Here is a 14838-nt window from a genome sequence, read left to right on the forward strand (position 1 = left end):
AAACAACAGTCACAGTGGAGCGTTAAGGCCCGGTCGACGATACGGCAGTCAAAACAGGACGAGTCTCATACGGCCGGGAAAAGTACGCAAGATACGCTAAACTACGTTACGCGCTCTGAATATCTGTGTGGCTGCAAAGCTTAGCAACGCGTCTTGGCTAACTATGAAGTATTGGCATTTTACACGCTGGGACAACATTTTATCTGTCACTCGCTGCTGAAAGTACAGAGCACAGTGAAAAAAAAAGAGGAATATTTTAATATATAGTGTAACACAAACTGAGCTTTAGTGTCACGTTTGAAGGCTCCAAACGGTTCTTCCAGGTGTTAATTAACACCTTATACCTCCCCTATGCCTATCGCTAACCCAGCACCCCCCCCCCCCCCCCCACAAAACCACCACCACCACCACTTGTATCTACAACTAGGCAGAGAAAATAGTCAATCCCGACTGTGGTGTGGATGAATGTGCTGTACTCTTTCATTGCTTCTAACTCTCTGTTCTACATGTAATGTCATGGTGCTATAAGTAGTGTTGACGTCACTCTCTCTCTCTCTCTTTGTTTTCTCCAGGTCAGCCTACCAAATGACTCCAGCTGTGTTGAGGAGATTTTGCGGGTATGTTGGTCGGGCACACACACACACACACACACACACACACACACACACACACACACACACACACACACACACACACAGACGGGGTAATTGCACTGATTATCAGCTGTTTTCTGTTTGCTCACAAAGACCTTCGTCTCCCTCCAGAGAGTCTGACTTTAGGAGGAAAGGACAGCGGAGAGAAAAGAAAGGGATCTGTTGGCTCAGGTCAATGATTACACAATGATTTTTTTTATTTTTTTGCAGGATGACTTCATGCAGGAGTCTTTTTTTCCACACTTCTCTCCTCTGCCCCCCTATCATCTCCCTTTCTCTCTTGTTTCTCTCTCTTTTCCTATCTGCATGTCATCAAAAGCAACACATTTCCTTCCACAATAAGGAGCTGTGTTGTTGCTGTGTTCCTTCAGGGCGATGTCAAAGCAGAGATGTTTTCCCCCACAAACCTCTTAAAGACCTTCTCTGACTGTTTCATGTCAACTTATCTCTTTCTCTCCTCTCCGTATTAGTCTCCATCTCCTTTTATCACATCCCTCACTCTCTCCCTCCCTCACCCGTCACGTCTGTCTTCCCCTCTTCTTCATCTCTCTGTCATTCAACGCTCTCTCTCTCTCTCTCCCTTTCACAAATCAATATGCTGGCCAACAGGCTGTGTGACAGATACTGCTCTGTGAGCCGCATGAAAAGCCTTTGTCAATAATATCGGTGCGCCATTGAATTCATGGTGTGAGTCTTTTTTTTTTGCTGTGTCAAGTGGAGAGATCGGGGGAGTTCAGAATGTGAGGTGAGGTGAATCGGAGCGGAGGCCTGCGGTCTTTTTCTTTTTTTCTTTTTTCTCCCTACAAGTGGGTTGTCACAGAAACATTGTTGTTTTGGAGGTTTTCACTATTCGAGGTAACAGTGCGTGTCAGAGATATTGTGCACAGAAGGAAAGCTGCTTAAACGGACTTCAAGCCTTTTGAAAGACTTCCTGCGGCGGTTGGACCACTTATACCAACGTATGACGCGACAGACGCAATCATTTCTCCGTCTCCCAGAGATGAAATCACCCCTGCTTGTGTTTTAGCATATGGTATGGTGACTGTACACAAGTAGCATCATCAACTTATCTTCCTCTCCTCCCTATATCTCATGTATACTAGTGCTGCAACAGATCATAAAACTCAAGGTTCGGATCGGCACAAAAGAATAAAGGGAGCAAATTTAACTTTTAGAGATCACTGATCACGTGCTGCCGATACTAATGCCGATCATTGATGGTCCATATTGACAGGTACAGTTCCCTTTGTTGTTTGATTGTAGCGGCTAGTCTACAAGGATCCCAAAAATCATTTCATCCGCACTGAAGTCTGAACAATTCTTATCCTTTTACTTTGTTGTAGTCATTTATAGTGGGTTATTTTCTTCATAAAAACACACAATTCATATGATAAGCCAATAAAAGATGTCCTTTTATTGATGCAAATTAATCTTCATTAGTAGTTTTAATGATGTATTTATTAGAGCTAGTGTAATCAGCTCATAATTCATCTCTATTATCGGTTTATGTGAAAACATCTCCTCCAAACAGCTGGATTTATTCAAGTGTCCACCAGCACTACATAAATTGACGGACTGGCTTGGGGTCAGTTTAACCCTCGTCTGCACACACTGTGTATGCCTCCGTGCCAGAGGCAGCCGGAGCTGGAGGAGTTATGTTACGGGGTTGTCTGTCTCGATATCTTGGGAACGCCGGGAGGAAATTTCGTACATTTTTAGCACAAACGTCCAGCTCCACTGCACGGTTGAACCGATTAGAATTTTGGAGGTCAAAGGTCGCTGTGACCTCACAAACCGCGTTTCCAGCCGTAACTCAAGAATTCACACGCTAGTTATGACAATATTCGCACAAATGTCGAGAATAAAAAGTGATAACATTTTGGACAGATATGGATGTAAACTACAACATGACATCTGTTTATTGTATTTTGATTGATAAGTTGCATTGTGGTTGCTTCACGTCTCTGTCTGGTTCCACAGGGAACTGGAAGCCTTTCAGGTCACATATTAGTCTCAGTGGCCTCGTTTTTCACTGCAACTCTCACACCTCTAAGGAAACAGCCCCATCATGGCTAGAAGTAGAACTTAAACATGTCTTTGGTGCAGTATTAGACTCTTATAATGCCATGAATCATAACAACACAAGTTGAATTTCTCTGATCTACTTTAAACTTCTCCTCTCTGCTCTGTGTTCAGCAGCCTGCAGTGTAGTCAAAGCTGTCACGTGACTGCTGGTCTCAGGCCAGTCAGTCTTGGCTTTAATGTTGTTTACAGGAAACACGTAGAATAAAGTGTTTTTGATGAAATATCAAAATGTCATGCTTTGACTTGGTCACTTTTTCTGACGGAGGCGTTCGTCACACATGACGTGTTCAAAGACCTTTGGAAGGAGGAAAAGCCGACGTTGATTTTTTTTTTTTTTTTTTTGGCTTCAATGAACGATGTATTTCTGTTATTTTCTAACAGATGAAAAGCATCATTGAATATGACTTTCAAGGCTGTTGCCAGTAGCCATTAATATACATTCACAAGTGAATGTCACGTTCAGACACGAGGGCTGCTTGGTGCGAAGACATGTATCCGTAGTGTGAAGACAGCAGAGAGAGAGAACATCGGCTCACACACCCGGCGGACTCTGCAGGTGATTGTACAGCGTTGCATTGAGGTGTCATAGATAGATGACGGATACGCAGATAATAACTGGGAAACCACGGTGACATGTGGGTCACACACACAATGGCAGTAGTAGCACATTCATAAACACACACACATTCAGATACACACACACACACACACCGTCAGGAGTGCGTTCAGGAGGAACTCTTCTAGGAGGCACACGATGATGTCAGAGAAGAGTTGCCTGGCAACGCACCGTGTGTCGTCAGGACCGAGTGCGTTGGGATCTCAGAAAAACAACACACACATGCTCATGGACTCATACACGAAAACATCTGAGTCATCTGAGGAACATGAGTCATCCAGACGCACGTTGGGAGATTGTGATGTCAGTGACCTTTGCAGCACTCTGACCCAGTGAGCCGCTGCACGGCAGCCGTCTGTACAGACGCGTGAAGCAGAACGCATCAACAGGTGGGACTCTGATGCCCTGAGAAAGGCCGCAAAGGCAAACAAGAGTGTGCAAACAGTGTGAATGAATGAATGAGCAGGCTTTGCATCGGGAGCACATTTCCCCAAAGCGGAGAAAGAAAGAAGCAACCGGGCTCATGCACTCGGGCCTTATCTTGTTAACTAATTGAAGCTTCTGCACATTGAGACTTGGATTTGAACGGAGAAGACCGTGAGATTAGAATAATTGAAACGGGATCCTGCTGCTGTGGCTCTTAGCTGTAATGCAACCAACTGGAGTCAGCTTTTTTTTTTTTTAGAAGGGGGTTAATTCGACAACTCTGCAACTCCGCTCGCTCTCAGCACGCTGATTCCCCCCCCGTGTGCCACCGACTCTCCACGCTCCCCCCTCAGTGTGTACCATATGTTCTATTAAAGTCTGATGGGGGGGGCTCGATGGAACGCTGACTCTGCTGCGCCAAGCGGGTCCCTGTGCTCAAATTTGCTCTACTTCAGTCATCCCTGTTATTCACCGGGTGCCTTCCACATTCAGTTTTGGACTAGTGCCAGAAAATGCTTAATTATCATAAACGGTGTGTAGTAAATAACGTGGTACAAATGTGTGTGTGTGTGTGTGTGTGTGTGTGTGTGTGTGTGTGTGTGTGTGTGTGTGTGTGTGCGTGTTGTAGGAGATGACCCATTCCTGGCCTCCTCCCCTCACAGCCATACACACGCCTGGGAAGGCCGATCAGACCAAGTTCCCCATCCCGAGCAAGGTTAGTGCGAGCTCTCTCACCTCTCATTCAGGCTCAATGGTGCAAATTGATTTTGCAATACAAGCCTGGTAATGGTTGCTTTCCTAAGTGTTGACTGCATCATTTTGCTTTGTTTGTCAGTGAGTTCGGGAGAAAAAAAAAAGACGCAAAAGTGGTGAAAAAGTTCCACTTAAACTCCCACGCTCATCGCCGGCTCGCCGTTAAACTAACTGCGGTCTGTCACAGAGAACGCTCGGTCTGCTAATTAGATCCGATTCATAAATTCACCGCGGCGGCCATCGCTGCGATGGAATCTGATTACCGTTGCCTCATCCTGCGCGGCGGCGCAAGTGACAGCCGATGAAATTGCGACGTTAATGAAGTACTGCGTGTCTGATTCAGCGCTCTTCAAGAGGGACGCTTCTCCTCTGCAGAAGTCTGAACGCTGCAGATGTTCATGTGTGCACATCGGACGTTTCAAACAAGGCACTCTTTATAAATTATGAAATATGAATCGAATGATTTATAGTCGGTTGTAAGCCATTAATAAGGACACGCTTTGGGTTGCCACACTTGATTTTTTCTTTAATGATCAGCCGGTGCTGTAGACTGCTCCAAAGTCCACTCATTAACAATTAATAAACATTTTTGCAATTGTGTATGCCTAGAATTTACACATGACATGCTGACTTTGGCTGTGAGATCACTGGAAAGTAAGAAACTTGTGTCTCGTATTATTAGTGTTAGTGTTCATTTACTGTATTTAACGGCAGACTTGATGTCAATGACCCTGTTAATATGTAGTGCTTATAACAGATCTACAAAGCATAAGTACATGATTATTAACCAGGCATTAATAAAGCATTCATTACAACATAGCAACACATTATAAAGGTTGTTATCGGGTCCGAGCGAGATCGGATCTCGGAGCGAACACACCCGACCGTTAATGCGTCCTAACATGACAAAAGTGGCATTGAAAAGACGAGCGTAACCAGTGACTGCTCACAGGGATCTTCAGTGAGCTAACTGCTAACATGTTAACCGGAACGTGCTAATGCTAGTTAGTCACAATAGCTTCCCCACGAGGGGAAAAAAAATCAGCGAGCTCGTTACTAACGGGATAAGCTCACGCGTTATTCCAAAAGAATAGCAGGAGTTTAATCAGTTTTAATTAAAGTGGACGGTGAAACACAGCTAATAAGCTACATCCTCCATGTGGTTTATTGTCGCTGTTTCCTGAGAAATAAACAACCCTGATGGCATGCAACAGATGATTTACTGGTCATGAAAAACAGAAAAATAAGTGTTCTCAACTTAAGCGGTGATAACAACCGGGCCCGAACACTCAAAGAACAAGAACGTCACTTCAACCACACCGTTTGTTTGACGGGTGATGTTTGAGACGTGAAGTGCCGAAACACGACAACAGTAATCAGCAAAGACGGAGGCAGAATAAAAGCAGGGACTAAAGAACTGCCACTTGAGACGATAGACGCTCCGCACGAAGAACGCTTTACGGCGCCTCGTAGCGTAAATAGTGGGAGTATATGTCACATTAACCAAACAACATAAACGTTATGGTCAACATTTGTCTCGGAAACGGCGGCAATGTTCTGACTGAAACAGCAGGTGTTTTCCCGCCGCTGAATGCGGTCATGAATCATTCTTTCAATATGCAAAACGTCACGCCGGTGTGGTTGTCGTCAAGAGGAACGGCGACGTAAACACAGCGGCGGTAAATCGGAGCCTGCTAGTTAATGAATTAGGAAAAAGACTTCTCAGCCCCCCCCCCCAGCGCCACGCTAACCCTGCCAGAGAGGATTCTGGGAGCGAGGCGGAGCGCCGACGCGGGGAGACGAGAGGATCTGAATCCCGTGTAATGGCACCGTTTTACTGCTGTGAAATCAATAATGACATCTGTTGGTTTATTCATTCAACTCATCGCCCTCTGGCTCCTCTCTCTCTCTCTCTCTCTCTCTCTCTCTCTCTAGGAGTCACAGCATGTGACCTCAGGCTACAACACCCAGAGTAAGTTTTCCCAGCATCCACACACACACACACACACACACACACACACACACACACACACACACACACACACACACACACACACACTCTGGCTCTATGGTAATTAACAGCTGAGGGGCCGTAAAGGTAACACCACCCAGAAGAAACGGGAGAAGAAGAAGAAAAAGCAGCTTGATGTTGGAATGAATTCGTAGCCACGGGAGCAAAAAAACCTTCGCTTTTATCTCCTCGTGTTCATCCCAACTAGTAATCACACAAACACGGCTTTTACACGCACCGGCCCAATTGGTGTGATTGATTCTGGAGTCCATGTTTTGTTAAACGCAGCGAGGACGCTCACCCCCGCAGGAAGTGAGACTTTTAATACGTTTTAATACTGTGATGTGCTGCCATTCATGGACAGTTACATATTTGGATCATTTATTTCCAAGCTCACACCTAAGTGGTGAGGGCCCATCAGGTGCTGCTGTGTGAGCTCACAGTGTTGACTTAGACGTGGGGAATGTTGGTTTAAATATTCTCTCACAGCGTATGAAGTTTTACACTGCAATAATGATATAAATCGTTATATTGTAGAAAGAGAAAATAATCCAATCTCACCAAGATGTTTATACATTTGTTCATTGTTGAAAGTTTTAAGATATTTTTCAAATGATTACTTACAATTCGTTTGACAGTTGAATGGTAACATGGCTATTAACACATGATCTGTGTCTAGATAATCATCAAGGTGCAAATGTTATCAGACAGTGATTTTAAACACGAGAGGAGCATGTGCTTCTCCTGACCAGGGACCACCAGCCCGGCTTAATTCATTGACACTTTGACAATCGATCACATTGCAGGTACAAATTGAGATAATGAGAACTCTAATTAAGAGCAGATGTAGAGGCAGAGGCTGTTATATTGTTCAGATAATGTATGTAGATACGGATCACGTGTAAACAGAATATGAGCGTGTGTCCAGTAGTCCCTCGCTGGCTGTACTACACATTTCACACTGCTGCTTTACGTCGCTGAATACAACAAGAGCTATTGAAGGGTTACTAGTTTAACATAGATATACAAATAAAAATGTGAAGCAAAATCTCGATCAGTTGATGGAATCTCTTTTGTCTCATGGTATCATATCTCATCATCTCTCCCATTGGGTTCATTACAGTGACTCCCAGGCATCGGATCATCAAAAGCTCCTCTGAACCGCTGCTCTTGTGTTAACCTCCGTCTTGTAGTGTTTTGAGATCTTTGTGATGTATATGAAGCTGAAATATCTCCCCGCTGGCGGGTTTTTTCCCTCTCTGGTATATGAACGGAAGGAAGTACAACTGACTAGAATGTAAAATACGGCGAGTGGGGTTCTGCTCTGAAAAGTCTGTATATCAATTTGGAAAAATACATCATCACCTCGTGTTTTTGTCAGTTTGGATTTTATTTTTACCCCCGATTCTGTTACCAAAGCTAAGCAAAGCAAAAAACACACACACACACTCTCTAATTGAATAACACCGCAGCGGAGTGTTTTTTTGTTTTTCCAGTGTGACACTAGTAACAAACAGCGACAGTGATTTGAGTCTGGCTCCTTGTCAAAAACAAATCAACACGCACACAAACCGAGACCCGTGTAAAACAGTGATACTTGAATGTCTTCTGTTGCAGAGCGATGCACTGTATCAGCTAACAAGCCTGCTGCGAAAACACCGACTGCACCACAGAAGTCGTGAGTATCTCCCTCTCTAACACACACACACACACACACACACACACACACACACGTAAACAGAGGAGTTGTGACCCACCGCTGCTGCGTTTGCCTCGAGGTAAAATTAAGCTTGACTCTTGGATGAAATTCGCTGCTGGTAGGAGGGGGAGCAAAAAAAAAAAAAAAAAAAAAGAGAGATTGTGTGGATCAGAGCGGGAAAGTGCAGCTACATTAATTCAAGGTGGGCCGGGAGCATATTGCAACATCTCAGGCTGCAGCCCTCTTTACTTCACTCACAGGAGCCGTGCAGCTGGATTCATGGCAGGGTCAGATTGGAGTCGGCTTGTAAAGCCGCCTCGCGACCCCCATTTACCCTGCGCCTAACCACAGAGGCTCAACAATTTTGTTTTGGAAATTGACCGTTTGTTAAACCCCCCCCCCCCCCGAACAGTGATTTCCAATCATAGCTTAGAGACTGTGGCTACATAGGCACGGCCTTTAGCCTTTACAAAATGAGGACCACAAATAGCAAAGGAATGGTGTCTTTATCTGCTCAAACGTTAGCTCCAGTTGTTAGCATGTCCAGCTGACTAGCTAACTGCTTAACAGAAATAACCAAGGAGCATTATTAACCCACTACATTCTGTGGGGTCATAGGTTACACAAAAAAGAAAAAACATTTCTAAAAAAAGACATGTAGCCCATTCTGATCTGCTGGACTTTGCTGTTTCTTCTCCAGGATCAGCTGAATGGATATGGCATGCTTCCCATAAGATGTTAGCTATAAGATGATGCATCTGAAATGCATTCCAGATGACTCGAGACACAAACAGGCAATTGCTGTTTGTTGCTTAAATCAAACTAAGACTTAATTAAACTAAACGGCCGGGATAAGTTAGCTTCCATGAAATTGAGCTAATTAAATGAAAATTTCTCTTTGAATTTTTCCCTTGAAAACCTGTCTCATAATTCTGAGATTGTTAATTCTGAAAAAAATAGGGTCAATTTTTTTTTTTTAAGTGATCCGGACGTTTTGCACTCCAGGAACCCCAGCCCAACTTGTTTCACGAGTTAGCTTCCTGTTAGCCAAACACATGAGTAAGTCATTGTAAGCCTTGTGTCTGGTAACGCTTGAAGTGAAATATAGTTATTACAAAATGATGTAATATGTAAGAATGCGACAGTCATGGGAGAATGAAATAAGTGAGTTTGATCTTAAACTTTTCCACAACTATGCCGCTGGTTTATCTCCATGTCACCACATGTATCATAATCTGGTTTAAACCGTAGAGCCTCGGCCTCATTCTTTTGGTATAACACGAATGAAGCCATCAGGTGCATGTTTAGGACACATCTTACAAGATTCAAGTCTGCTGGAAACACCAGAGCCAGCGTTTGCAACCGTGCTGCTAACATTAGCTTAATTAGCTAGCTAGCTACAGCTTTATAAAATCAGCTAGCGACAGCTGTCATTTAAGCTAGCAAAACAGCGTTGATAGTTAGCAACTAAAAACAAAGGAAGCTCTTCTTTGTATGAAATCAAGGACCCGTTGTTTAAAAAGAATAACCGCAAGTTATCACTGTAAAGTACACGAGTACCATCCAAGAATGTGTAGCAACAGTAGCCTAGCTAAGACTGGTGGGGCTTTAGCAAACAGCCAGTGATATATTTGACGGAGACTAAATTTAAAACCAACCCAGAGAAAATGTTTCTATTTGTAGTATCAGAGTATTACCTAAATCCACTCATTAGTTTTCACTTCCCTTTCAAATTGTTTTGCTGCTTCTTGTTTCATTTCGTTCTTCATCCGCAGAAGAGGATCTTTGCTCTTTCCACTGTCATATGAAATGAGTTTTCAAGTGCTCTGTGCGATGCATTATTTATGCATTTGATGAAAGCTAATTAAAAAAAAAAAAAAAGAAAGAAAATTGTGGCAAGCGCGATGTCAAAACGAGGCTTGTGGAAATGAAAAAGACTTGATGGCCGAAAGATGATGCAAAGACCCTGCAAGTTAAGGAAAAGTGAGTGCAGTCTGTAGTTGGCAGTAATTCAGCAGTAGGTCAGCATGTAAACTCTTTGGGTATGTAGTTACATAGTTAATTATATCTCCATTAGGAGGATGTCTGCTGGAGCCGTAGTGCTTTCTGTGGCTTATTACGCTACTTTGCTTCCAAAGCCGATAAGGCTGTTTCTTTTGATTACTATTGTTTGCCCCGAGGTGTGAATTTCCCTCCATCTTGTATTCGAGCATAAATGCTGCTTTTCTTTATTAGGGTGAAACAATTGTTATTGGTTAAAAACAATGCCTAGTTTACTGCGCCCATTAAGCTAGTCACTGCTTTTTACTGTGAAGCTCAACAGCGTAAAAATGTTGGGGGTAATGAATAGGCCGAGCTCGTCTTATTCAAGAGTAATTGTGCTGTTGAGGCTAATTGCTATATTCTTCGCCCAATGTTTACAATGTCCGACCATTACATCCTACAGTAATCCCCGCAAATAGGCTTTTTATACATTAATGCCACATTAGCAGCAGATGCATTTTTCTTCTTCAGAGCAGAGAGTACTGCACCTTCCAGCTACGGGAGTCTGGTTACGCTCTGATTCGATCACATGACGTTAAGACGACAGAGCGGAAGAAGTGTAGGAGACTCGTGTCTCGACCAACCGGCTTTCGTGGTTGCTCGGTCTCCAGCGTTTTGTATAACCGGTGACGGGTTGGAGGAGGACAATGTCACTGTGATTGTGTTGCTCTTTAATGGTACAAGTTTGAGTGTGAATGCACTTCTTGTCGGTAAACCGTGACTGAAATGAAAACACTTCTGACGGGCCATTTTCTCATTCTGGTGTCAACGTGAATAAATCTTTTTACAATTCAGAAATGTGACTTTTCCTTCGATAACGAGGCACAGTATGAGTGAGAATAGCCAAGCCGTTTCATTTGCTATGCTTGCTTCAAAGCCACCAGAATATGTTGACAAAAACAGTCATTTTAGGGTAAGATTAGAAATGTGCACTAAGTAGAGAGTAGATCTCTGCCAGGTGTGTCTGTGGCAACCGCTGCTGTAATGTTTGATTGAATGAATACTACCCCCCGTCTAGACGCAAGCGTATCAGACGTGTTTTTCTCTCAACGTCTCACACAGCAGATCATTTAAATTTATGCAGATGAGTGCACCTCTCTGTGCAGGCGCGGGTCTCAGTTCCCTCCAACAGGCGTAACCCTGGCTTGAAGCTTTCATTTCGGCTTCAAGTTGTTGTTGTTTTGCAATACGCATGTAAACGTGCGGTTGATGCCCAATAAAAAGACAGCGACTGTGTCTCTGGCGTCCCGTTAGCTGGTAGCTGTTAGCCAAACACACGTCCAAAACAACAGAAGTGGGCAAATAGTTTTCCTCCACTGGGTCTCTTGCTGCAGAGGTCGGATGAGAGTAGTGAGTGAGGAGTCAGGCAGTCAGTGGCAGTAAAAAAAACAGGAGATAAAAGGTGTTTTGAGAAAGTGTGAGCCACCGCAACCACGAGAGGTCCTTGAGCATGCGGTCAAAACTGGCCACCCAAAAATATGATGCGGTTTACCGCCGCAGAATGCGAGACTAGCCGTGGACAGACACAGAGGTGCACACTCCCTCACTCACTCACAGATGCGAGTGATCCCATGATCCTCTCTGCGCTGATAATATTCACTGTCTTTGTCAACGTAGTCTGGTGGCTTTGATGAGAGCACACGTGACGGTTGAAGCTTCAGTTCCCCCGTCGGAACATCGTTCTACTCCTGTGCTGGTTCTCCCGTCTGTATCTCCAAAACCTCAATCAAAGCACACTCACTATGGACAAGTACCCCATATAACCCCACTTCAAAAAGTCCAAAGCGTCCCTTTAACATCCTCTAAGACAAACTTCAATAAGTAATGGGGCTCTACTAGCGCTTTAACTTTAAGAAATAAAGACTCCATTTTATGAAGGCAATTAAGAGCCTTGTAGAAATGTGATGCTGTGCTTTCTGAGCTCTGCATGTCACGGATGCTTTAGTCCATAACTCATTTATACCCGACTGCGTCCGTCCTCATAGATGCTTCCACTCTCTCTCTCTCCCCCCTCCATGCTTCCTCTCCCCTCTCTCTCTCTCTCTCTCTCTCTCTCTCTATATTCAGTCTCCCTCTCCCTTCGCCTCTCCGTCATTATCATCTCCATCTCACTCACTATCTCCCTCTCTCCATCTGTCCCTTCTTATGAAATAAAACACAAATCCATTATTCATTCATTCAAACGTATCTATCATCGCCCGCGTGCTGCACCGTGCCCCTTATCTGCAAAGCTTTTTCTTATTGTGCCTCAGTTATTCACGACTCGTACGGTCCCCTCTGAAAACACCACAACACTGGGGAGTGTGGGGTTTTTTTTTTGTTTTTTTTTTAGCGGCGCAAGCACTGACAAGAGTGGTTCGTGAGGCAGTAAAAAATCCCTTTAGGGGATTCTCCTGTCATAACAATAGCAGTGCCAGCTTAGAAATAACAGTAGTTTGTGTGGAAGGTTTATATAAAGCAATAAAACATGGGAGCTTGCCAATGCACAGCACATAAATACTGAATAATTTGTGCGGTACGGAGCAGGTGATGCTCAGAGAGAGGGGGGGGGGGGGGGGGTCATGTTATCGACTGTGTCTTGTATATCTGTTTCATAGCCCGCGTCCGTCTTTATTGTTAGAATTTCATCTGTGACGCGGGGAGAATAAAACAAACACAACGAATAGAGGAAAACAGGGGCAATAAGCGTCTCCTTAATCTTATTAGAACGTGTGCGATCCCGACCGAGGGGCTGATCTCGGCTGAGAAACGTCCTCCTTGTTTCCAAGGAATTCTTGGCCATCGGTCAGCGGTTGTCAAGACAGAAAGTTTCCAGGTGAAAAAACAATCTGGCTTTCCTCTCCGAGCTCCAAAAAGCCGAACATCTGGTAGTCCACACTTGTCCACTTCCTCATTCCCCAGCATGAAGCAGTGCAATTAACCCGTTTACCAGAAAGGTTCTTCAAAGGGGATCGGCGATCACGACTCCCCCATATCCGACCTAACATGTGTGGGGTGTGTGTGGGGGGGGGGGGTCAGGCCCGCAATGACACGTGTCCCCTTTTGTCTCCTCGCAGGATGTTGGAGGACGACCTGAAGATCAGCAGCGACGAGGAGGAGGCCGAACAGCAGGTGAGCGCCGCTCGTTCATTCCTCCGTGCGGATCATCCATCTTCTCCATCCGTCTGTCCTCCGGCCGCTCATGCGTTCACATCCATTACATTAAGTTCATCTTCGTATGCGTGACATTTACTGACTCGTTCATCCGTCCAGGAATCAGCTCAGCCCTCGCATCAGTCGATCCATGCATCCGAGCACCGTTGGGTGTTTCACCCTTTCAGTCACAGGTCAAAAAACGTTGTATTTTTCCTACTTCCATTTTTCTCTCTCTTTATTGGACTTTATTAAGTCTCCTATTAGTGGAAAATATGGATGGATGTATTGAATTTTTTTAAGTATTAAACGACTCAACGTGCTCAAGGTAACTTTTAGTCCACTGCCATTCATGTCTCCAACCTTTGTGACTCAATAGGGGTCAAGGGTCAACACCTGGAATGTGAATATGTTACAAAAAGACACAATAACCAATAAATGATTTAGTAATCTCTCCCCTCCTATAAGAAAAGTGGGTCACAAACAAACTTTGAAGCTGAGAGTAGCGAGCACCACAACCCTCACGTCACCAGGGCCCCCTGAGCCTCACCTCCACAGCTGCAACCTAATGGGTGAAAAGGTAAATATGTGGAAGGAATAGCAAAAACAATCAGAAGATTTAGACTGTAACAGCTGGAACTCCTCTTTCTTACAAGCACCTTTAAACTACCCGTCAATGCTAAGAGTTTACACGAGCCGGTCCCGAGTGCACACGCAGCGATCAAAGCGATGCGTTCCCATAAATAAGCTTTTCTTACAGAGTAATTGTACAGTGTACCCACTTAGAAAGGCTTTATAGACGCTCTAAAAGCTTGACCGGTGCCACACGATTCATCACATCCACCAAACGGCTCCTCCAGCCGTGATTTTGAAAGCGATTGCTTTGTTAATGTCGCAAAGAGATAGCTGTTTACAGCAGTGATTGTTCATTATTCTAATACATAATATATTCATTCCCTGAGGCAGAGCCGGGGGCAGACATAAATCCGGGGGAGGGAACTCTGATTCCTGTGAGCGGGAGCACGTGAGCGTATCGATCGGGCTGATTGTACAATTATAAAACACGTCCTGTCTATACGTACACATATGCGCCTCAGTTATTGACAGTAGATCCAGGTCAGTGGGAATGCAGCCTATCTGGGGACTTATTGAGATAAACAAGCTCTATTTGGATGCTGTTTTTATGGACTTTAAAAATATATTATGTCGATACGAGCTGTTGAGCAGTTTGTCTTGGCGGGCGCTTGTGCCACGGTCGGCACTGTCCAGAGTGCTGAAGGAAAGGGAGCGGCGGAGGTCGATTGACAGACAGGTATCTCCGCCTGCTCACTTTGCGTGGTTGTACGTAGAGCTGTCGACTGGATTAGACAACGACGAGGGAAGTGAAGGGAGGGTCAACGAGAGAGGGGGAGAGAGAGGG

At 44.5% G+C, this 14838-nt stretch overlaps 1 protein-coding gene across 1 annotated transcript in view; it reads left to right on the top strand.

Annotated features, from left to right (window-relative positions):
• Positions 1-14838, top strand: part of aff2 (AF4/FMR2 family, member 2) — a gene marked incomplete at both ends in the record, with an annotated part of 136207 nt that overhangs the window by 68491 nt on the left and 52878 nt on the right. The window contains 5 exons of the mRNA XM_079167445.1: positions 573-617; positions 4409-4495; positions 6469-6505; positions 8162-8222; positions 13343-13397. Coding sequence (XP_079023571.1) covers positions 573-617; positions 4409-4495; positions 6469-6505; positions 8162-8222; positions 13343-13397 — 285 coding nt within the window. The remainder of the gene's footprint in view (positions 1-572; positions 618-4408; positions 4496-6468; positions 6506-8161; positions 8223-13342; positions 13398-14838) is intronic.

Source organism: Pholis gunnellus, assembly GCF_910591455.1.
Source record: "Pholis gunnellus genome assembly, chromosome: 10".
Taxonomy (NCBI): Eukaryota; Metazoa; Chordata; class Actinopteri; order Perciformes; family Pholidae; genus Pholis; species Pholis gunnellus.